Source organism: Puma concolor, chromosome B4 (genome assembly GCF_028749965.1).
Source record: "Puma concolor isolate L17-30 chromosome B4, mPumCon1.1.hap2, whole genome shotgun sequence".
Lineage (NCBI taxonomy): Eukaryota > Metazoa > Chordata > Mammalia > Carnivora > Felidae > Puma > Puma concolor.
This window is the reverse complement of record NC_141673.1, coordinates 69,486,047-69,510,278: the sequence shown is the minus strand read 5'-3', so window position 1 is coordinate 69,510,278 and position 24,232 is coordinate 69,486,047. Positions and strand designations below refer to the sequence as shown.

The window sequence follows — 24,232 nt, the reverse complement described above, 5'->3', positions numbered from 1 at the left end:
TTCCATTCCATGAACCATGCAGTCATGACCTAAGCTGAGATCAAGAGCTGGACACTTAACTGACTGAGCCACCCAGGCATCCCTTATCTTTTATTTCTTGATGGTGTTCTTTGAAGAACAATTTTTTTTTAATGTTGATGATGTCCAATTTATCTATTTTTTTCTTTTGTTGCTTGTGCTTTGGTGTCATATCTAATAAACCATTGACTAATCCAATATCACCAAGATATATACTTATATTTTCCTGTAAGAGTTTAATCATTTTAGCTCATACATTTAGGGCTTTGATCCATTAATTTTTGCATGTATATGCATAAATTTTATGTATATGCACCTTCAATCTTTTGCATGTGGATATCCAGTTTTCCCAATATCATTTACTGAAAAGACTTCCTTTCTTCATTAAATTGTCATGGCTTCTGTGTCGAAAACCAATTGACCATAAATGTGCAGGTTTATTTCTGAACTCCTCAATTCTATTCCATTGATCTTTATGTCTGTCCTTATGCCAGTTGATCTTTTGTCTTGATTACAAATAGGTTTGTAGTAAGCTTTGAGGTTGGAAAGTATAGGTCCTTCTTCCACTGTGTTCTTTTTCAAGATTCTTTCGGTTATTCTGGTTCTCTTGAATTTTCTTAAGAATTTTAGGATGAGCCTGTCAATTTCTGCAAAAAAGGCAGTTGGGCTTTTGATAGTGATCAGGCTAAATCTATAGATCAGTTTGGGGACTATTGCCATTTTAACAGTATTAAGTTTTCCAGACCAGCACATGAGATGCCTTTCCATTTATTTAGATCTTTAATTTTTTTCAACAATGTTTTTATAGTTTACAGAGTATAGGTTTTGCCTTTTTTTTTTTTTTGGTTAAATTTATTACTATTATTTTTTGGATGCTATTGCAAATGGAATTGTTCTCTTTCATTTTCGGTTTGTTCATTACAGGTATATAGAAATACAATTGATTTTTGTGTATTGATCATGTATCCTGAAATTTTGTTGAAAACATGTATTAGTTCTAATAGTTTCTTAGTGGATTCCTTAGGATTTTCTGCATACAAGATCATGTCATCTGTGAATAGAAATAGTTGTACTTCTTGCTTTCCAATTTGATGCCTTGTATTTCCTTTTCTTGCCTAATTGCCCTTGCTAGAATCTTCATGACACTCTTGAATAAAAGTGGTACGAGCTTACATCCTTGTCCTTGATCTTAGGGCGAAAGCATTCATTGTTTCATCATTAAGTATGATGTTAACTGTGGGTTTTCATAGAAGTTTTTTACATTGCTGAAGTTCCTTCTCTGTTTAGTTTGTTCACTACTTTTATCATGAAAGGGTGTTGGATTTTGTCAAATACTCTTTTTGAATTTATTGAGACAATCATGCCATTTTCTCCTTTATTCTAATGTTATGGTATATGAATTGACTTTTTGGATATTAACCACCTTGCATTTCTAGGATAAATCCACGTGATCAGGGTGTACAGTCCATTTTTTGTGTTGCTGGATTTGGTTTCCTAGTTTGCCTCTGTATTTTGCAGTTTATTCTTTATCAGTGTTCAGGTATTAGCCCAAATATAGGGCACAGCTGTTTCTCATTAATTTTTCTCCAAATATCACTGTAGTGATCATTTCTCATTTATTCTGGTACCTAAAATCTGAATTCTGTCAGTCTTGATAGGGATCAGGAATTAGAACAATTCACTTTTGCAATCTCCCTTGTTGCTATGGCAGAGGCATATGATCAATTGGAAACACTTAGTTTGTATATAATTTGGGATCTAATGACACTAATAGGTTAAATTCTCTCACTGTTGCTCTCTCTCTTTCTCTGCACACTGTTAAGTGTTTCCCTATCAGAACCAGGTTTGGATATGATTTGGGTCTTTTTACCAGCTGCTTACTCCCAAGCCTGGTTCTCAAGCCCTCCTAGTGCTTTGATGAGCTGCCCAATATCCTTGTATTAAATCCCTTTATTATTAATTCAACCAGAGTCCATTCTTACTAACATTAACTAGTAGATATAGGCAAGGCATTACTGTTACTTGACTTGTACTACTAATTTAGGAGATTATGATAGTTATTGCATCAAAGAACCATACAGGAAATAATTTAAAATTGAATATTTGACTTCTCTTTTTTTTTTTTTTTTCCAACGTTTATTTATTTTTGGGACAGAGAGAGACAGAGCATGAACGGGGGAGGGGCAGAGAGAGAGGGAGACACAGAATCGGAAACAGGCTCCAGGCTCTGAGCCATCAGCCCAGAGCCCGACGCGGGGCTCGAACTCACGGACCGTGAGATCTTGACCTGGCTGAAGTCAGACGCTTAACCGACTGCGCCACCCAGGCGCCCCTTGACTTCTCTTTTTTAAAAAAGAACCTTGGCCATTTCTCCTAACACAAGCTCTAGCTTTCCGCAAGTGCTTTATTCCATTCTCTTTATTTTTAATTCTTCCTACCACATCCCAAAATTCCTGTTCATTTTTTAAGTAGAGACTTTATCTAATTCTGCTTTCTCCTGCCAGTCCCAGATAAGTTATCAAGATCTTTTTGTAAATAAAAACAGCTTTTTTCTTAAGACAAACCAGTCACATAATTTTTTTCATTCCATCACATTGGATATTCCATGTTTTATTGTAACAAATGACGAGTAACAAAGGATATTACACTTGTAAAAACTTGCATTCATTGGATTATTCCATTTTTTTATTTAAAAAGCTCTTTTTAATGTTTATATTTGAGAGAGAGAGACAGACAGACAGACAGAGTGCAAGTTGGGGAGGGCAGAGAGAGGGAGACACAGACTCCGAAGCAGGCTCCACGTTCTGAGCTGTCAGCACAAAGCCCAATGGAGGGCTCAGACTCACAAACCGTTGAGATCATGACCTGAGCTAAAGTCGGACGCCTAACTGACTGAGCCACCCAGGCGCCCAGGGGTATTCCATTTTTTAAAATTATTTGGAGACTAACATTTCCTTTGGAAATTGCCTGTGATTTTACTCCTTTCCCTATCGGAATATTTGTCTTTTTCTTGTTATTTTGTGAATTTTTTTTAAAGTTTATTTCTTTATTTTGAGAGAGACAGAGAGCACATGTGTGTATGCATGCACTTGCATGGCAGAGGCTCAGAGAGAGAGAGAGAGAGAGACAGACAGACAATCCCAAGCAGACTCCACACTCAGTGCGGAGCCCAGTGTGGGACTGGAACCCATGAACCGTGAGATCATGACCTAAACCGAAATCAAGAGTCAGACACTTAATCAAATGAGCCATCCAGGCATCCCTATAAATACTTTTAAGCTCTATATACAGGGAGTATTAGTACATGATCATATTTGTTGCAAATACTTTCACCTGGTTGTTATTTGTCATCATCATTGTTTATGATGAAGTTTTGTTTGTTTCACCAAGTGGAAATTTTGGTTTTATTTTTTAGGAAATAAAACCTCCTGGCTTTTATTTTATAGCTTCTGGACTTTGTGTCATGCTTAGAAAAGCTTCTCCCACTCACTGCCTCTGGCCCCAAGATCATATTTGTTTACCTATCTTTTCTTCTCTACCTGTACTTCATTAAAAATTAAGAAACTGAAGCCCAGATTGATAAAATGACTTGTTCATGATCATGCAACTAATTAAAGTTAGGAATAGTCTGCAGAAAAGATGGCAGTTATTTTCAAAGCAGTCCTAAAGAGTGGTACTTTATCTAATTAAATAAATTTTTTTTAATATTAAGTGAGATTGTCACCCTTTAAAAATTTTGGCAATTTTCTAGAAGCTTGTTTAGGAAATAAAAAAAAAATACTCTCTCAAACACTGGTAACCCAAAAGACACAGTGGGTTTTATTAGACAATTATATACTCACTCTTGAGAAATTCCTTTATTAAAACATAAGAAAGAAAACATATGGGAAAATTTGCATCAGTTTAATAAACCAGCCACTCCTCTGAAGTCTCATTTCCCTAGAGCTGTCCTATAATAGAGCCAATCAAAGACAGATTATTTTTTTTAAAAAAGGCTATATTCTTTCTTAAAATGGTATTTGGCATATAAAAATTATTTACACACTAATTTTCAGCTGACAGCAATACTGTTTTTTTTTTTTTATTTTTTTTTTTCAACGTTTATTTATTTTGGGGACAGAGAGAGACAGAGCATGAACGGGGGAGGGGCAGAGAGAGAGGGAGACACAGAATCAGAAACAGGCTCCAGGCTCTGAGCCATCAGCCCAGAGCCTGACGCGGGGCTCGAACTCACGGACCGCGAGATCGTGACCTGGCTGAAGTCGGACGCTTAACCGACTGCGCCACCCAGGCGCCCCAATACTGTTTTTTTTTTTAAGTTTATTTATTTGGAGACAGGAAGAGAGCACATGAGAGTGGGGGAGGGGCGGAGAGAGAGGGAGAGAGAGAGAAAATCCCAAGCAGGCTCTGTGCTATCAGCAAGGAATCCCATGCAGGACCTGATCCCATGAACTGTGAGATCATGACCTGAGCCAAAACCAAGAGTTGAATGCCTACCCAAATGAGCCACCCAGACACCCCTCTTATTTTTAACAAGTGTATTTGCACACCTCTCAAGGCGACAGAATGCTAACATTCAATAGATCCACTGATTTCTGCTTTATATCATAGATTTATTTTTAAAATAACATAGCAAGTCTCTGAGATGAAGTCATTGTCAGAAGGATCTATTAATATATAGGCAAGCAATAATTGGTTATTTTCCAAATTAAACATTTTCCTAGGTGAATTTGGTTTCAAAATAATTTAGTCTTTATGCTTTCTATAACAATAAAAGCCTTTGTTGACTTTTTTTTTTTTGACAAAGAGAGAGAGAGAGAGAGAGAGAGAAAGCAAGGGAGCAGGGGAGGGGCATAGAGAGACACAGAGAGAGATTCTCAAGCAGGCTCCATGCTTAGAGTGGAGCCACCTTAGGGCTTGATTTCACGACCCTGAGATCATGACCTGAGTCAAGACCAAGAGTCAGACACTGAACTGACTGAGCCACCCAAATGCCTCTAACAATAAAAAATTTTAAATACAGTCTTTACTTTGATTAAGTTTTAACTTCCAAGAAACATCTTCAGAACCTGACTTATTGGAATATACCTTCTAACAATTATGATGAACAGTCAACAACAGTAAAGTAACTTTGGAATACAGAGCAGGAATGATGGACGATCACCATCTCACTTAAATATTTTTTCATGTATGCATGTTTTCTTTCAATATTTCTTTGTATAGTATACATTGCATATAGTTCAAATTTGTGTTAATATTTTTTTGTTACTAGTATGTGATAAAACTTTTGTTATTGACATTTGATTGACATGAGTTAAATCACCACAGTATTCCTATGAGGATGTCTCCCAATTTAATTAACTATGTTTCTTTCCAACTACTAGAATATTTCAATTATGTCTTTGTTGTTTCTATTACACATACTTTAAAAAGGATTCAAAACTATATAAAAACAATACAAAGATAATTGAAATATAAATAAAGAAAGCTTTATACAAGGATTAATACATAAATATGCTAAAAACCCGTGTTATTTAATTAAGTATCTCTAAATTTCATTCCAGTATATACTTTCAAACAGCCATGTCTATCATAAGTCAACCTAAGTAAAAAAGTGTGAGCCTACAGGTACTTAAGTGTGAGTCTACAAACTTTTGGGAGTGAATATTTTTTTACAGAAATATTTACTGCCAACTGCTTTGAAAAAGGAAGTTTCTTTGTTTTGTTCAATATTGTCTTGGTCAGATTTTGTGTTTCAGTAATGCTAGCCTCATAAAATGAGTTGAAAAGTGTTCCCTTATTCTCTAATTTTTGAAAGTTTTGTATAATGTTAGTATTATTTCTTCCTTAAATATTTCATAATATTCACCAGTGAACCCATATGAGCCTGACATTTTCTTTGAACCAAGTTTTTATTTTATATATATATTTTTTGCAATAAAGCTTTAATTATGGTTCTTTATTTTTTATATATAATTTATTGTCAAATTGGTTTCCATACAACACCCAGTGCTCATCCCAACAGGTACCCTCCTGAATGCCCATCACCCACTTTCCCCTCTCCCCCACCCTCCGTCAACCCTCAGTTTGTTCACAGTATTTAAGAGTCTCTTATGGTTTGCCTGCTTCCCTCTCTGTAACTTTTTTTTTTTTCCTGCTTCCCCTCCTCCATGGTCTTTGTTAAGTTTCTCAGGATCCACATATGAGTGAAAACATATGGTATCTGTCTTTCTCTGCCTGACTTATTTCACTTAGCATAATAATCTCCAGTTCCATCCACGTTGCTACAAATGGCCATATTTCATTCTTTCTCATTGCCAAGTAGTATTCCATCGTATATATAAACCACATCTTCTTTATCCGTTCGTCAGTTGATGGACATTTAGGCTTTTTCCATAATTTGGCTATTGTTGAAAGTGCTGCTATAAACATTGGAGTACAAGTGCCCCTATGCATCAGCACTCCTGATGCACTCGGTTAAGTGTCCAACTCTTGATATCGGCTCAGGTCGTGATCTTGCAATCATGGGATTGAGCCCCGCATCAGGTTCTGCACTGCATGGAGCCTGCTTGAGATTCTTTCTCTCCCTCTCTCTCTGCCTCTCCCCTTCTTGTGCACTCTCTCTCTCTCTCTCTCTCTTAAAATAAATAAACTGAAAAAAAAAGATAATTTCTTTTCGTCTTGTGTCAAATTTGGTAAGTTGGATTTCTTAAGGAAGTTGTCCATTTTGTCTAAGTTTTGAAATTGTTGGCATAAAATTATTAAAAATGTTCCCCTTCCTTTTTTTAGAATTTTACTTTTATTTTTTTTATTTAAATTTTAGTTAACATGCAGTTCAATCTTGTTTCAGGAGTAGAATTCAGTGATTCATCATCTACGTAAAACACCCAGTGCTCATCACAAGAGCCCTCCTTAGTACCCATCACCCATCTAGCCCATCTCCCACCCACCTCCCTCCATCAACCCAGTTTGTTCTCTATCATTAAGAGTCTCTTGTGGTTTCCCTCTCTTCTCTTCCCACCCCCCACTTTCTCATATGTTCATCTGTTTCTTTTTTTCTTAAATTCTGCATATGAGTTAAATCATATGGTATTTGTCTTTCTCTTATTTTCTTTCTGATATCTGTAAAGTTTGTGGTGAGAACCCCTTCTTTCATGCCTGATATTGGTAATTTGTGCTGTCTTTCTATCTTGATCAGTGCAACTAAGACTTAAGTGATTTAACTGATCTTTTCAAAGAAAAGAATTGCCCCTATGACTTTTCTCAGTTATTTTCTATTTTACTGATTTCTGCTTATTATTAGTTCCTTCTTTCTACTCAAGGTTTGATTTGCTCTTAAAAAAAAACTTTTGGGGCGCTTGGGTGGCTCAGTCAGTTAAGTGTCCGACTTCGGCTCAGGTCACGATCTCACAGTTCCTGAGTTCAAGCCCCGCGTCGGGCTCTGTGCTGACAGCTCAGAGCCTGGAGCCTGTTTCAGAGTCTGTGTCTCCCTCTCTCTGACCCTCCCCCGTTCATGCTCTGTCTTTCTCTGTCTCAAAAATAAATAAACATTAAAAAAAAAAAACTTTTGAAGAGGGATCCTTAAGTCATTGACTTTAACTTCTCTGATATAAACATTTTAAAGCTATAAACTTTATACTGAACACTGCTTTAACTGCATCCCACAAATTCTGATATATTGTGCTTTCAGTTTTGCCAAATTCTAAACATTTTCTGATTTCTTTTGTCATTTCCCCTTCATCCATGTATTTATAAGGGTGTTATTTAATTTCTAAATATTTGGAAGTTTCTTCGATAACATACATATCTTACTCTTACTGATTCCCAGTTTCACTGTTCTCCAAGAGCATGATTTCTCTGATGTCAATCATACAGCATTTACTGAGACATTGTCTATAGCCAACTGTATTTCTCTATCTTGATAAAAAAGTACCATGTGTATGTTAAAAGAACATCTATTCTGCAGTTGTTGAGTATAGTGTTCTGTATTAGGTCAGATAGATGATCGTGTGTTCAGCTCGTCCATGTTCTTACTGATATTTTACCTATTTGTTCCATAAATTGGTAAGAAAGAGATATTAATATCTCCACATGTATTTATGGTATTATCTTTCTCTTTAATTCTGTCAATTTCGCTTCATGAATTTGAAGCTCAGTTATTGAATTATGATTGTTATGTCTTCCTATGAATTGGCCCTTTTTTATCAGTTTGAAATGCCCCCTTATGTCTCTGGAAATACCATTTGAAGCTATTTAACGTACTAATTTGGCCACTCTATCTTTCTTGTACTTATAATTTCGTGTGGTTTTTTTTCCTATTTACTTTCAACTCATCTGTTATTTATATTTAAAGTGTCTTGTAGAGAGCGTATGGTTGGGTCTCCCTTTATAAAAATCAATTCTGATAATCTTTGTCTTTAATTGGATTGTTTAGTCAATTAACATATAATACAATTATCAATATGATTGGATTTAGTTCCAATTTTATTATTTTGTTTACTGATTGTCCACCCTATTTGGTTCCTCACTTCTTCCTTTCTTGACTTCTTTTGGATTATTTAATTTTTTTTTAAATTTCACTTCATTTTATCTTGTATTTTTAAAATTTTTACCTAGGCTTTATTTTATCTAGTCTTTTTAATTACATTTTTGCATTTTTTTTTTAGTAGTTGCTCTAGGGATTACAATATATACCTTTAGTTTTTCACAGTCTACCTTGAATTAATATTATATCACTTCACAGGGTCACCTGGGTGGCTCAGTCAGTTAAGTGTCTGACTTCGGCTCAGGTCATGATCTCACGGGTTGGTGAGCTCCAGCCCTGCGTCGGGCTCTGTGCTGACAGCTCAGAGCCTGGAGCCTCCTTCAGATTCTGTGTCTCCTCCTCTCTCTGCCCCTCCCCTGCTCATGCTCTGTCTCTCTCTCTGTGTTTCAATAATAAATAAACTTTAAATAAATAAAAATATTATATCACTTCACATAAAATGTAAAAGCTTTGCAATTGTATTGGTCCATCTTTTTGCTCCCTTATTGTCCTCTTGGCTATAATTGCCATGCGTTATATTTACATATATTAAAAATTTCATAAGAAAAAATTATAATTTTTGCTTTGAATTATCCCATGTATTTTAAAGAAATTAAGAGGAAAATAGCCTTTTATATTTATCCAGATATTTAGCATTTCTAATTATCTTCATTCTTTTCTGAAGATCTAAGACTGGTGCCATTTTTCTTCAGTGTAAAAAACTTCCTTCAGCATTTCTCACAGTGAAAATCTGATGGAGATAAATTTTCTGAGTTATTTTTTTATCCACATTTTTATTTTTCCTCCATTTTGAAGGTATTTTCACTGGATAAAGAATTCAGTTTGATGAGTTTTTTATTGTTAGCACTTTGTGTTGTTCCAATGTCTTTTGGCTTCCATTGTTTCTGATGAGAAGTCAACCATTAACCATATCATCTATATGTTACATATCATTTTTCTCTTGCTGCTTTCAAGATTCTCTTTATCTTTTGTTTTCATCAGTTTAACTATAGTATGCCTAGTCATTGTTTTCCTCATATTTATTATCCTTGGGAACTGGGGAGTTTCTTGTATCTGTATTTTTTATTATTTCAACAAATTGAGCACATTTTCAGACATTATTTTTTTAACTTTTTTTTTTTTTTCCGCTTCATCCTCTGTATTTTCCTTCTGTGTATAACTTCAGTTTCTTAAATTTTGGACCTTTGGTATTGTCACACAGGTTCATGAATATCTGTTTATTTTCTTTCAATCATTCTTTCTCTGTTTTTCAGATTGGAGCATTTCTATTGATTTATTTTCCGGTTTACTGATTCTTTCCCTCTTTATCACCATTCTGCTGTGAAGACCATCCAATGAAGCATTTTTTGCTTCAGTTATTGTTTTTTTGTGTATCGGAGTTTCCATTTGGTTCTTTTTCATAATTTTTATTTCTTTTCTGAGACTTTCCATTTTTAGTTTATTATCATGAACTTTTCTTTACCTCATTAGGCATAGTTATAATAGCTTGATTAAGTGCTTGTCTGCTGGCTTCAGTCTGCTGGTACCAACATCTGAGTCATCTTTAAATTAGCCTCCATTCATTAGCTTTTCTTTGGTGAATACATCACAGTTTCCTGATCCTTTATATGTCATATAATTTTGCATTGTATCTTGAATATTTTGAATTTAATGTTGTGGAGATTTTGTTTTCTGTCATAGTCATCCAAAGAGTGCTGATCTTTTTGTTTAAGTGTGCAATTTATTCAGTTGGATTAAGACAGCAAACTCTTTGGTGACAGATCAAATTTCAGTTTAGTTCCTATATCTAAGTTATTTGCAGTGTATTCAGAGTTTGCAGGTCAGCTAGAAACTCGGTTTTATTTTAGAAACAGAATTTAGAGGTCTGTCTTTGGTTCTGTCTTTTTTAAGGTTCCACTCTCACCTTAATGATACAGGTTGCCCTGAACTCTGTATTTTGGGTTTTCAGGCCAGAAAGGCTACAGGTTATTGGAGCCCTGCACTGTGCCACAACTTTGGCCTGACCTCAGGCTAAACCATCTTCCACCCAAAAATGTAAAATGCCTGTGCCATTCTCTTCTAATTTTGCAATTTTCCTCCCCAAACTTCCTGTTGTTTTTTACTTACTCTTTAGAATCTTCAAGTTACTGTATTTTGTCCAAAGTTTATGTTATCTGTAGAAGAGTTAATGTTTTAGGAGCTAACTCAGTCATCTAAAAAATTCTCTATTCAGCTTTTTCTTTTGAAATATATTTAAAATTTTTTCTCAAATGCCCTCTTCAGACTGCAAAAGAACATGGACATATGCAAAGAAAACATTACTCCCCTTTTCCTCTCCTAGTCAGTTCCCACCTGCTTGGAAGTATCTATTATTAACAATATAGTCTATCTCCCTCCTTACCAGCTCTCCAGACTCACACGCAGTTATATTAAAATGTAAAGGATTTTCCTTTTTAAAAAATTGAATCGAGCTATACCTAATACTATGTAGCTTTCTTTTCTTAGTGTGTCTTAGATTTCTAGGTTAGCATAGACACATCTAATACATTTTTAATAACTCCAGAAGTCTACATTTTTGACTGTCCATATAGAACATTGGTAGATATCTTGAAGATAGAAATAACATTTCCCATCAGTTCTTGCAAGCTCAGACTCCAACCCTAGTCTGGATTAGCAGGAAGGAAGAAACAGCAACCTCAATATGGTTCTAGAATCCCTCTAGGTTAAAGAAGTCTAGGGTTTCTTTCTACAGAGGATTAGAGTCACTACAGTGGAAATTGTGTAGTGTCTTCCTCATGCAAAAAAGAATTTTCTGAGAGTATTATAAATAATCAGCAAAACATAGAAGAGAATTTTACATTATTAAACCACTGATTGTGGTACCTGGGTGGCTCAGTTAAACATCAGACTCTCAATTTCTGCTCAGGTTCATGATCTCACAGTTTGTGAGACTGAGCCCCACCTGCTTGGGATTTTCTCTCTCTCTCTCTTTCTCTCTCTCTCTCTCTCTCGTGCATGCACGGGTGCACACACATGCTCTCTCAAAATAAACATTTAAAAAACTGATGAAGCGCTTTTTATGACAACACTCTAAAGTTTTATGTAACTGATTTCTTAGGATGGTGGGGTCATTAGAGTCAAGTGAAAGTAGTTCCATGATGAAATAGGAAACTTAGAATAATACGACTGGGGTGTTTTTGTTTTTGTTTTTAATTAAAGCCAGATGATTTCATGGTCATTTGTGGAATTTTTGGCTATGAATTATAAGTTTATCTTATCTGATGCCTATCTAATCATGTTGTCACTTGAAGTGCTCAAGGAATAAATTTTCCTAAATCTAACATCAATTGAGATCTTTATAACACATTTAGGTTTTTTTTCCTTTTGATTATATAAAACTAGCTCTTTTCGGAGATATGAGGTTTTTTCCTGAGAGAACTTTGTATCAGGTTGTTTATTTTTTTTTTTTTATTTTTAAAAAAATTTTTTTTTTCAACGTTTATTTATTTTTGGGACAGAGAGAGACAGAGCATGAACGGGGGAGGGGCAGAGAGAGAGGCAGACACAGAATTGGAAACAGGCTCCAGGCTCTGAGCCATCAGCCCAGAGCCCGACGCGGGGCTCGAACTCACGGACTGCGAGATCGTGACCTGGCTGAAGTCGGACGCTTAACTGACTGCGCCACCCAGGCGCCCCTGTATCAGGTTGTTTAAACACAATGCCAGAACATTCATTCTGGGTATTATATTCTGAATATGAATATGCTTTGACTATTATAAATAGTGATGCAATGAGTATAGGGGTGCAGATATCTCTCCAAAATGGTAAATTCATTTCCTTCAGATATACACTCAAGAGAGGAATTGAAGAATCATGAGGTAGTTCTATTTTTAATATTTTGAGGAACTTCCATACTGTTCTCCATAGTGGCTGAAACTTAATTTTGATTGTGTAAAAAAACTCAACCCTTTTATTCCTTCTTTGTTTATATTTCTTATGTTGCAATATACCTCTTTTTGTATTGTGTGTTCATTAACAATGTATGGTAGCTATATGTATTTTTTGTTTTGTTTTTATTTTCTTTAATTTTTCATGTTTGTTTATTTATTTTTAATATGAAATTCATTGTCAAATTTGTTCCCATATAACACCCAGTGCTCATCCCAATAGGTGCCCCGCTCAATGCCCATCACCCACTTTCCCCTCCCTTCCCCCCCCCCCAACCCTCAGTTTATTCTCAGTTTTTAAGAGTCTCTTATGGTTTGCCTCCCTCCCTCTCTAACTTTTTTTCCCCCTTCCCCTCCCCCATGGTCTTCTGTTAAGTTTCTCAGGATCCACATAAGAGTGAAAACATATGGTATCTGTCTTTCTCTGTATGACTTATTTCACTTAGCATAACACTATCCAGTTCCATCCACATTGCTACAAAAGGCCATATTTCATTTTTTCACATTGCCAGGTAGTATTCCATTGTATATATAAACCACAACTTCTTTATCTATTCATCAGTTGATGGACATTTAGGCTCTTTCCATAATTTGGCTATTGTTGAAAGTGCTACTATAAACATTGGAGTACAAGTGCCCCTATGCATCAGCACTCCTGTATCCCTTGGGTAAATTCCTAGCAGTACTATTGCTGGGTCATACGATAGATCTATTTTTAATTTTTTGAGGAACCTCCACACTGTTTTTCCAGAGCGGATGCACCAGTGTGCATTCCCACCAACAGTGCAAGAGGGTTCCCGTTTCTCCACATCCTCTCCAGCATCTATAGGCTCCTGATTTGTTCATTTTAGCCACTCTGACTGGCGTGAGGGGGTATCTGAGTGTGGTTTTGACTTGCATTTCCCTGATGAGGAGTGACGTTGAGCATCTTTTCATGTATCTGTTGGCCATCTCTTACTTGACACATCAAAAGCAAGGGAATTAAAAACAAAATTTAACTATCGGGACCTCATGAAGATAAAAGCTTCTGCACTGCAAAGGAAACAATCAACAAAACTAAAAGGCAACCGACGGAATGGGAAAAGATATTTGCAAATGGCATATCGGACAAAAGGCTAGTATCCAAAAATCTATAAAGAACTCACCAAGCTCCACACCCAAAAAACAAATAATCCAGTGAAGAAATGGGCAGAAGACATGAATAGACACTTCTCTAAAGAAGCTATATGTATTTTTAATTTTTTTTGTTGCTTAAGCTTTATACTAGAGTTAAGTGGTTAACACGCTACCATATTATAGTATTAAAGTACTCTGAATTTGATTATATATTTACCTTTACCCATGTGTTGTATGTTTTCATGGTACTAATTCAATGTTTTTTTTCATTTCAGCTTGAAAAACTTCTTTTGACATTTCTTGTAAAGCATTTCTAGTGGGATAAACTGCCTCATGTTTATGAGCTTCATGAACATGGATGCCCAAATCTCTCCCCTGATTTGGAAACTTCTCAGCCATTGTTTCTTTAACATAATTTTAAATAACTTTTCTGCCCCCTTCTCTTCCTTGGACTCCAATAATTCACAGATTGTGTCTTTCAGTGTTATCCCACAGATCACTTAGGGTGTCTTCATTCTTGTTCTTTTTTAAAAATTCATTTATTTAAATTCAAGTTGGTTAACATACAAGGTAGTATTGGTTTCAGGAGTAAACTCATTGATTCATTACTTACATATGACATGCAGTCCTCATTCCAACAAGTGCCCTCCTTAATGCCCATCACCCATCTAGTCTATCTCCCCCACCCACCTCCCCTCTAGCAACCCTCAGTTTGTTCTGTGTATTTAAGAGTCTCTTATAGTTTGCTTTCCTCTCTGCTTTTATTTTTGCTTCCCTTCCCCTGTGTTCATCTGTTGTGTTTCTTAAATTCCACAGGAGTGAAATCATATGATATTTGTCTTTCTCTGACTTATTTTGCTTAGCATAATACCCTTGTTCTATCCACGTTGTTGCAAATGGCAAGATTTCATTCTCTTTCATCACTGAGTAATATTCCATTGTGTGTGTGTGTGTGTGTGTGTGTATACACATATACATACATATGTACACATATACATATACATATCACATCTTAATCTATTCATCATTTGATGGATATTTGGGCTCTTTTCATAATTTGACTACTGTTGATGGTGCTGCTATAAACATTTTGGGGGGGAGGCATGTGCCCCTTTGAATCAGCTCTTTTGTATCCTTTCAATAAATACCTACTAGTGCAATTATTGGGTCTTAGGGTAGTTCTATTTTTTCATTTTTTGAGGAACCTCCATACTGTTTTCCAGAGTGGCTACACCAGTTTGCATTCCCAGCAACAGTACAAAATGGTTCCCCTTTCTCTAAATCCTTACCAACATCTGTTGTTTACTGAGTTAATTTAGCCATTCTCACACGTGTGAGGTGGTATCTCACTGTGGTTTTGATTTGTATTTCCCTGATGATGAGCGACGTTGAGCATCTTTTCCTGTGTCTGCTAGCCATCTGGATGTCTTCTTTGGAAAAATGTCTATTCATGTCTTCTGCCCATTTCTTCACTGGATTATTTGTTTTTTGGGTGTTGAGTTGTTAAGTTCTTTATATATTTTGGATACTAATCCTTTATCCAATATGTCATTTGTAAATATCTTCTCCCATTCCGTCAGTAGCCTTTTAGTTTTGTGGATTGTTTCCTTTGCTGTGCAGAAGCTTTTTATCCTGATGATGGCTCATTTTTGCTTTTATTTCCCTTGCCTCCAGAGACATGTTTAGTAAAGTAGTTGCTGCGGTTGAGGTCAAAGGGGTTGCTGCCTGTGTTCTTCTGTAGGATTCTGATGGTTTCCTGTCTCACATTTAGGTTGCATTCACTTTTTAATTTGTGTATGGTGTAAGAAAGTGGTCCAGTTTCATTCTTCTGCATGTCACTGTTCAATTTTCCTAGTACCATTAGTTGAAGAGAATTTGTCTATTGGATACTGTTTCCTGCTTTGTCGAAGATTAGTTGGCCATACATTTGTGGTCTGGGGTCTCTATTCTGTTCCATTGGTCTATGTGTCTGTTTTTGTACCCGTACCATACTGTACTGATGATCACAGCTTTGTAATACAGCTTAAAGTCCGGAATTGTGATGCCTCCAGCTTTGGTTTTCAACATTACTTTGGCTATTCGAGGTCTTTCCTACTTCCATACAAATATTAGGATTATTTGTTCTAGCTCTGTGAAGAATTCTGGTATTATTTTGATAGGGATTGCATTGAATGTGTAGATTACTTTGGGTAGTATTGACATTTTAACAATATTTGTTCTTCCAATCCATGAGGATGGATGTTTTTTACATTTCTTTGTGTCTTTAGTTTCTTTCATAAGTTTTCTATAGTTTTCAGTGTGTAGATCTTTTACCTCCTTGGTTAGGTTTATTGCTAGGTATCTGATGGTTTTTGGTGCAATGGTAAATGGGATCGATTTCTTGATTTCTCTTTCTGCCGCTTCATTATTGGAGCATAGAAATGCAACCAATTTCTGTATGCAGATTTTATATCCAGCAACTTTGCTGAATTCACATACTAGTTCTAGCAGTTTTCTGGTGGAGTCTTTCAGTTTTTCTATGTAGTGTATCATGTCATCTGCAAAGACTGAAAGTTTGACTTCTTCTTTACCAATTTGTATGCCTTTTATTTCTTTGTGTTGTCTGACTTCTGAGGCTAGGACTTCCAGTACCATGTTGAACAACAGTGGTGAGAGTAGACATCACTGCCATGGACTTTATGGAGAAGGCTGTCAGTTTTTCCCCACTGAAGACCATGTTAGCTGTGGGTCTTTCATATATCGCTTTTATGATATTGAGGTATGTTCCTTCTACCCCTACTTTCTTAAGGTTTTTTATCAAGAGAGGTTGCTGTATTTTGTCAAATGCTTTTTTTGCATATATTGTAAAGATCATATGGTTTTTAACCTTTCTTTTATTAATGTGGTATATCACATTGATTGATTTATGAATATTGAACCAGCCCTGCAGCCCAGGAATAAATTCCACTTGATCATGGTGAATAATTCTTTTAATGTACTGTTAGATTCAGTTTGCTAGTATCTTGTTGAGAAATTTTACATCCATGTTCATCAGGGATATTGGCCTGTAATTCTCCTTTTTACTAAGATCTTTGTCTGGTTTTGGAATCAAGGTAATGCTGGCTTCATAGAATGAGTTTGGAAACTTTCCTTCCATTTCAATTTTTCAAAATAGTTTGAGAAGAATAGGTATTAACTCTTCTTTAAATGTCTGGTAGAATTCCCCTGTGAAGCTGTCTGGCCCAGGACTCTTATTTGTTGGGAGATTTTTGATAACTGATCCAATTTATTTTCTATTTATGGGCCCGTTCAAATTTTCTATGTTTTCCTGTTTGAGTTTTGGTAATGTGTGAATGTCTAGGACTTTGTCCATTTCTTCCAGATTGTCCAGTTTTTTGGCATATAATTCTTCATAGTATTCTCTTATAATTGTTTATATTTCTGTGGTGTTGGTTGTGATCTCCTCTTTCATTCATGATTTTATCTCTTTGGGTCCTTTCTCATTTCTTTTTGAGAAGACTGGCTAAGGGTTTATCAATTTTGTTTATTCTTTCAAAAACCAGCTTTTAGTTTCATTGATCTGTTCTGTTTTTTGTTTGTTTGTTTATATATCATTTATTTCTGCTGTAATTTTAATTATTTCCCTTCTGCTGGATTTGGGCTTTATTTGCTGCTGCTTTTCTATTCTGTAGCTCCTTTAGGTGTAAGGTTAGGTTGTGTATTTGGGACCTTTCTTGCTTATTGAGATAGGCCTGAATTGCAATGTACTTTCCTCTTAAGACTGCTTTTGCTGAATTCCAAAGGTTTTAGACTGTCATGTTTTCATTTTCATTTGCTTCCATGTATTTTTTAAATTTCTTCTTTAATTTATTCATTAACCCATTTATTCTTTCGTAGGATGTTCTTTAACCTCTATGTATTTTTGGTCTATCCAAATTTTTTCTTGTGGTTGATTTTAAGTTTAATAACTTTGTGATCTGAAAATATGCATGGTATGGTCTCAGTCTTTTTGTACCAGTTGAGGGTTGACTCATGACCTTGTATGCAATCTATTCTGGAGAATGTTCCATGTGCACTCAAGATGAATGTGTATTCTGCTTCTTTAGGATGAAATGTTCTGAATATATCTGTTAATTACGTCTGGTCCAGTGTGTCATTCAAAGCCATTGTTTCCTTCTTGATTTCCTGCTTAGTCGTCCTGTCCATTGTTGTAAGTGGGGTATTAAAGTCTCCTACTATAATGGGGTATTATTATCAATGAGTTGTTTATGTTTGTGATTAATTGATTTATATTTTTGGGTTCGATCAAGTTGGGGGCATAAATATTTACAATTGTTAGATATTCTTAATGGATAGAACCTTAATTATGGTATAATGCCCTTCTTCATCTCTTTGTATTGTCTTTGTTTAAAATCTAGTTTGTCTGATGTAAGTATGGCTACTCTGACTTTCTTTTGACCTGTCTTAGCATAATAGATGGTTCTGTATCCCCTCACTTTCAATCTGCAGGTGTCTTTAGGTCTAAAATGAGTTTCTTGTGGGGTGCCAGGATTGCTCAGTCAGTTAAGTGTCTGACTTCAGCTCTGATCTTGCAGTTCATGGGTTTGAGCCCCACATCGGGCTCTGTGCTGACAGCTTGGAGCCTGGAGCTGCTTCAGATTCTGTGTCTCCCTCTCTCTCTCTCTCTCTCTCTGCCCCTCTCTCACTCACACTCTGTCTCTGTCTCTCTCAAAAATAAACATTAAAAAAAATAATTAAAAAAAATAAAATGAGTCTCTTGTAGGCAGCATATAGATGGATCTTTTTTTTTTTTTTTAATCCATTCTGCTACCCTATGTCTTTTGATTGGAGTATTTAGTCCATTTACATTCAGGTTATTGAAAGTTGTGAATTTAGTGCCATTGTATTATCTGTAGATTTGGTGTTTCTGGTGATGTTCTCTGTTCTGGTGTTCTGGTGATGTTGTAGTCTTTGCTTCTTTCCACTCAGAAAGTTCCCTTTAAAATTTCTTGCAGGGCTGGTTTAGTTGTCATGAACTTTAGTTTTTGTTTGTCTGGGAAAGTCTTTATCTCTCCTTCTATTCTGAATGGCAGCCTTGCTGGATAAAGGATTCTTGGCTGCATATTTTTCCTATTTAGCACATTAAATATTTCCTGCCACTCCCTTCTGGCCTGCCAAGTTTCAGTGGAAAGGTCTGCTACTAACCTTATGTGTCTGCCCTTGTAGGTTAAAGACCTTTTGTCCCTAGCTGCTTCCAGAATTCTCTCTTTATCTTTCTATTTTGCCAGTTTCACTATGGTATGTCATGGTGTTGACCTGTTTTGTTGATTTTGAAGGGATTTCTCTCTGCCTCTTGGACTTAGATGCCTGTTTCATTCCCAGATTAGGGAATATAGTTTGTTCAAATAAACCTTCTGCCCCCTTTTCTCACTCTTCTTCTAACACTCCTATGATATGGATATTGTTTTCTTTCATGAAATCACTTAGTTCTCTAAGGGTCCCCTTGTGCTCTAGTAATTTTCTTTCCCTCTTTTTTTCAGCTTCATTATTTTCCATAATTTTATCTTCTATTTCACCTATTCTCTCCTCTACTTCTTCAATTCTCGCTGTCACTGTGTCTAGCTTATTTTGCATCTCAGTTATAACATGTTTAATTCATAGTGACTAGTTCTTAGGTCTTTAATCTTTGCAGGAAGGGTTTCTCTGGTGTCTTCTATGCTTTTTTCAAGCATAGCCAGTAGTCTTATGATTGTTGTTCTAAATTCTTGTTCTATATACTTGTTTATATCTTTTTTGAGTCAGTCCCTGGCTGTAATTTTTTCTTGACCTTTCTTTTGGGGAGAATTCCTGAGTCTTGTCCTTTTGGCTAAGTTTCTGTCTTTTAGGTATTTTGAAAGCTTGTTATGTTTCCTGCACCTGAGAGTACATCTATATTAAAAAGGGTCATACATTGTCCAGGGCCTGGTACTTCAAGAAGTGTTTCTGGTGTATGTTGTGTGCACTATGCTGTTGCATTTAGGCTGCTCTTTCCCACTAGTCAGTCTTCTGCAGAGCTCCTCCTTGCTTACAGTGGTGGAGTGTTTGGGCCTTTAACTAGGTCTGCTTTGATTTGTTTGTTAAGGTAACCCTGGAAAAAAGGAAAAGGTGGGGAAAGCCTGATCTCATAAAAAGAGAGAAAGGGAACAGAAGAAAACCAAACAGAGAATCATAAAGCTATAAGGCTGATATCAAGGAAAAAGAAAGGAGAAAAAAAGGAAAAAAAAAAACCAAAAGATAGAAGGAAAAAGTAAAGAATAAAAAAGCCTGATTCAAAAAAAGAAAAGAAAAATAAGATAAAATGAAATGACAAAAAAAAATCTGAGCCTGATTCCACAAGAAAAAAAAAAAAAAAGAAGGAGGAGGAAAAAAAGGCGGGGGGGAAGGAGTTTCTGTTTGTGCCTGGGGGGTGGTGGCTATGCTGGTCTGGAAAAGAGGCCAGCTATGTAGGCTCAGAGTCAGTCTTGCCCCAGTAAATAAGCAGTTGCCAGGCATGAAGGGGCAGGTTTGCTGTAAGTGGTGGATCCTACGTCCACTGGGGGCTGCTGTGCTTCCCTCTGAAGTCCCACCATTTTGGTGTTGGGGGAAAAAATGGCATCATCTCAATCTCTCATCCCTGCACCAGGAATCTCAACCCTAGCTCCTCAGGCAGCCTTCACAGAATAGTGAGGGCCATTAGCTCACCCTGTGCCACAACTATCCTGAGCCCTTTCCTTGATGCATGGCTGGGATTCAAAACGCAAGGTCTTAAAGGACCCAGCACTTGATGCATGGCTGGGTTTAAAACCCAGTCTTAAGGCACCCGGCACAATGCGGATCCATTCCCCTGCTCCAGAGTAGAGCCTCCCCACCCTTTTGATGAAAGGCCTTTGGCTGGCACCTATAGGGTCTTTTGTCCTTGAGGAGGCAATAAACCCTATTCCAAAAGTGTTCCAGGAAAGGGATTGTTCTCTCCCAGGGCACCCAGAAGATCGCTACACCACGCTATGCACTCCCTCCTTCTCCCAAGGAATACACTCCATAGCTCCACTCTGGGGAAACTCATGCACTTCCAAAATCTCAGAGTTTCACTCCAGAAGCTGTTTGCAAAAACTGGGAAACTCAATACTTCTTGCTCCCCAGTTTGTAGTCCAGAGAGCTTTTCCTCTTGTGCTAACTTGATTCTGCACTATCTCAACCCCTCCCTCCTTCTCTCCCTTTTGTCTCGCCACAGAAGGGGTTCCCTCCCCTCCACAGGTCCACCACTTTCCCTCCCCCAAGCTATCCGCCAAGCTATCTCCCTCCAACTTTGGAGATCCTTCTGTCGCTCCGCAGATCGATTTCCCAGGTATTCCAAGTAATCTGCCTCAATACAGCTGTGTTTGAGGGATGTGGCAAGCCCAGGATCCCCCTACTTCTCCGCCATCTTAACTCTCAGAAATCCATTCTTTTTCATTTTCTTTCTTTATTTTCCTCTGACTGAATAATATAAAGGTTATGTCTTCTGATTCACAGATTTTTTTTCTTGTTTTATTCATTCTGATGTGATGTAATCTATTGCATTTTTTATTTCATCCATTATATTCATCAGCTCCAGAATTTGTTTTGTTCTTTTTAGTTATTTATATCTCTTTGCTTAACTTCTCATTTTATTCATATATTTTTCCAATTTCATGTGTTCTCTTTGTTTTCTTGAAGCTAATTGAGATTTCTTAAAACAGCCATTTTGAATTGTTTATTGGGTAAAACACAAATTTCTGTGTCTCTATGGTTGGTGACTAGAAGATTTTTGTGATCATTTGATAGTGTCATGTTTCCTTGATTTTCATGTTCCCCAATGTCTTGCATTGTTGTCTTCACACACTTCCTTCAGTCTTTACTGGGTGACTTTGAGAGGCAAACCCCTTCCATCAGCCTTGCTACAGATTCTGAGACTTTCTCAGACCTTTTATGGATATGCCTGCTCAACTTCCTTTTCCTTTTCATCTTGTGGCAGAATTCTTAAGCCTCTTTGCCTACTGCAACACCCCAGGCCAGGCACCAATAGCCTACCCTTTGCTTTCCCAAGGGCAGTACTAAAGCTCAAATTTGTGGTCTCTCTTTGACTCACTGTTACAGTCTGGCTTTGTGTTTATACTCATTAGCTTACTCTCATTGTCATTGAGAATGCACATAGGGAGCCAGCCACAGAGTGGGGTATGTGGGTGAGGCAGGTTGAGTGCTGGGGATACCTGTGTGCAGTTGGAGGTGATCTTCAGATAAGGTGTCCCCAGTGACTTATGAGAAGGCTTCTTGATGGAATTCATGCTGCTGCTAGTAGGATCCATGTCTGTTTAATGCCCTCTGAGAATCCTATCTGCTGCCCTTCCAACCACTTCCCATCTGCCAGTTGTGAAGCTCAAGACTCAGTACTACTTTGGGTGGGGGGAGAGAGAAATGAACCTCCTTGACTCCATCACACACAACTGAGAAAGCAGATACTCACTCATACACACTCACTTTCCCCTGCAGGAGAAATCACATGCTGATTAGCTCTCTCTTGACACTGAGCTGTGTTACCTCATAGGAGGAGTGACGTGAATAAAGTCAGACTTTTTCTTACCCTCTCCAACGTGTCCAAACTTATATCTTTTTGTTCCAGCAGTGTGCTGCAACTTTTGTGCTGGACTTCTGAACTTTCACAAAGGTTCTGCAGGTGATTGTCTAAGACAGCATTCTTCACGGGCTTCCAGACCACAACCAAGAGGGATTGGAGCTGGTTTATGGACCATCACAGGGTCAATAGCCAAGACCAAGGTCAGTACGGCTACTACCAAATGTATGGAGTGGACAGTACTCCTCCCGGGTCCTTTGGTGTGTGGTGCTGGATCCTGCCGATGGAACTTTTTTTCCTGTGGATGGATACCAAATTTTGGGGGTGCTTACAAGTGAGCCATATCTTACCTGGCCATTTTGTTAATGTCATTCCCCACTGTCTTCTTGCTTGCGTGGTTTCTGAGAAGTTGGTTGTGATTCTCATCTTTGCTCCTTTATAGGTAAGGTGTTATTTAACTGTGGCTTTCAGCATTTTATCTATATCTTTGATTTTCTACAGGTTTTTTCTATGCCTAGGTTTAGTCTTTTTTGTAATTATTTTGCGTTTTTCCTGCTTAGTGTTCTCTGAGCCTCCTGAATCTATTGTTTATGTTCTCTGAGCCTCCTGAATTTATTGTTTGGTGTCTGATATTAATTGGGGGGAGATTCTGTCATTGCTTCACAAATTTTTTCTCTTCCTTTTTCTTTATTCTCCCATTCTCTCTCCCTCTTTCTTTTTTAATTCTTTCTTTTTTTCTCCTTTCTTCCTTCTGATATCCCCATTACGTGTATGTTACACCTTTGGTAGTTGTCTAGGACAAAACAATCCTTGGTTTTACTTTACTCTCACACTACTACCACACTTTACTTCTGAAACCAGATATGTGGGCTTTGCCCCCGCTAACCAAGCAATTTTCAGCAACACCATCTGGGTGTCCTATAATTCAATTCAATTTTTTTTTCAACGTTTATTTATTTTTGGGGGGGACAGAGAGAGACAGAGCATGAACGGGGGAGGGGCAGAGAGAGAGGGAGACACAGAATCGGAAACAGGCTCTAGGCTCTGAGCCATCAGCCCAGAGCCTGACGCGGGGCTCGAACTCACGGACCGCGAGATCGTGACCTGGCTGAAGTCGGACGCTTAACCGACTGCGCCACCCAGGCGCCCCAATTCAATTTTGACACTATCTGGAGTTAGTGCAAGCCCTACAGGTTAAGAGCTTGGTCCCAGAAGACTGCCCTTCCCACTTTAGATGTCATTTGCAAGTCCCAGCTTGTCACCTTTTCTTCTGACCAACCAGCTATAGACGAGATCTCTGTGACCCCTCCCTCCTTGGGTTCAATTTTTGCTAGAACAGCTCACTGAACACAGGGAAACAGTTACTTCTGTGTTTGTTATATAATAAAGGATATGAAAAAGGATATAGATGAACAGCCACATGAAGAGATACCTTGGGTGAGGTCCTGAAGAGTCCTGAGTGCAGGAATTTCTGTTCCCGTGGAGTTGAATGTATCACCTTCCTGGCACATGGATGTATTCACCAACCTGGAAGCTCTCTGACCCCTGTACTTTGGGAGTTTTTATGGAGGCCTCATCATGTAGGTATGATCAGTCAGTAACTCAGTCTCTAGTATCTCACCCCTTCCTGACAGGAGATGGGGTTTGGAAATTTCTGGTTCATTTCTGCTGAACAACTCCCATCCTGAAGCTATCCAGGAGCCCACCAAGAGTCACCTTATTAGAACAGAAGACACTCCTGTCACCCAGGAATTCCAGGAGATTTAGGAGCTTTGTGTCATTGACTGGGGTCAAAGACCAAAAGACCAAATATCAGAAGAAAAGATGCTCCTAATACATTACCACTTAGGAAATAACAAAGTGTTTTATGATCTCTGTACGAGGAACTAGAAGAAGAGACCAATATACATATATTTTCTATTATGTCACAGTAATTGTCCCACACTTCTTGGACAGCCTGTTCTGTTGGTTTTTTTGGTCAGTGTTGTTGTTCTCTTTTCCTTTCATTTTTTGAAAGTTTCTATTATGATATCTTCAAGC

General features: G+C 37.3%; 1 protein-coding gene across 2 annotated transcripts in view; it reads left to right on the top strand.

The window, feature by feature from the left end:
* The window catches only part of LOC147579205 (uncharacterized), a 331,154-nt gene that overhangs the window by 11,970 nt on the left and 294,952 nt on the right, over positions 1-24,232 (top strand). For both annotated transcript variants that reach the window (XM_086713593.1, XM_086713594.1), the window contains exon 2: positions 22,241-22,395. In XM_086713593.1, the coding sequence (XP_086569719.1) occupies positions 22,362-22,395 (34 nt within the window). In that variant the 5' untranslated portion in view covers positions 22,241-22,361. The remainder of the gene's footprint in view (positions 1-22,240; positions 22,396-24,232) is intronic.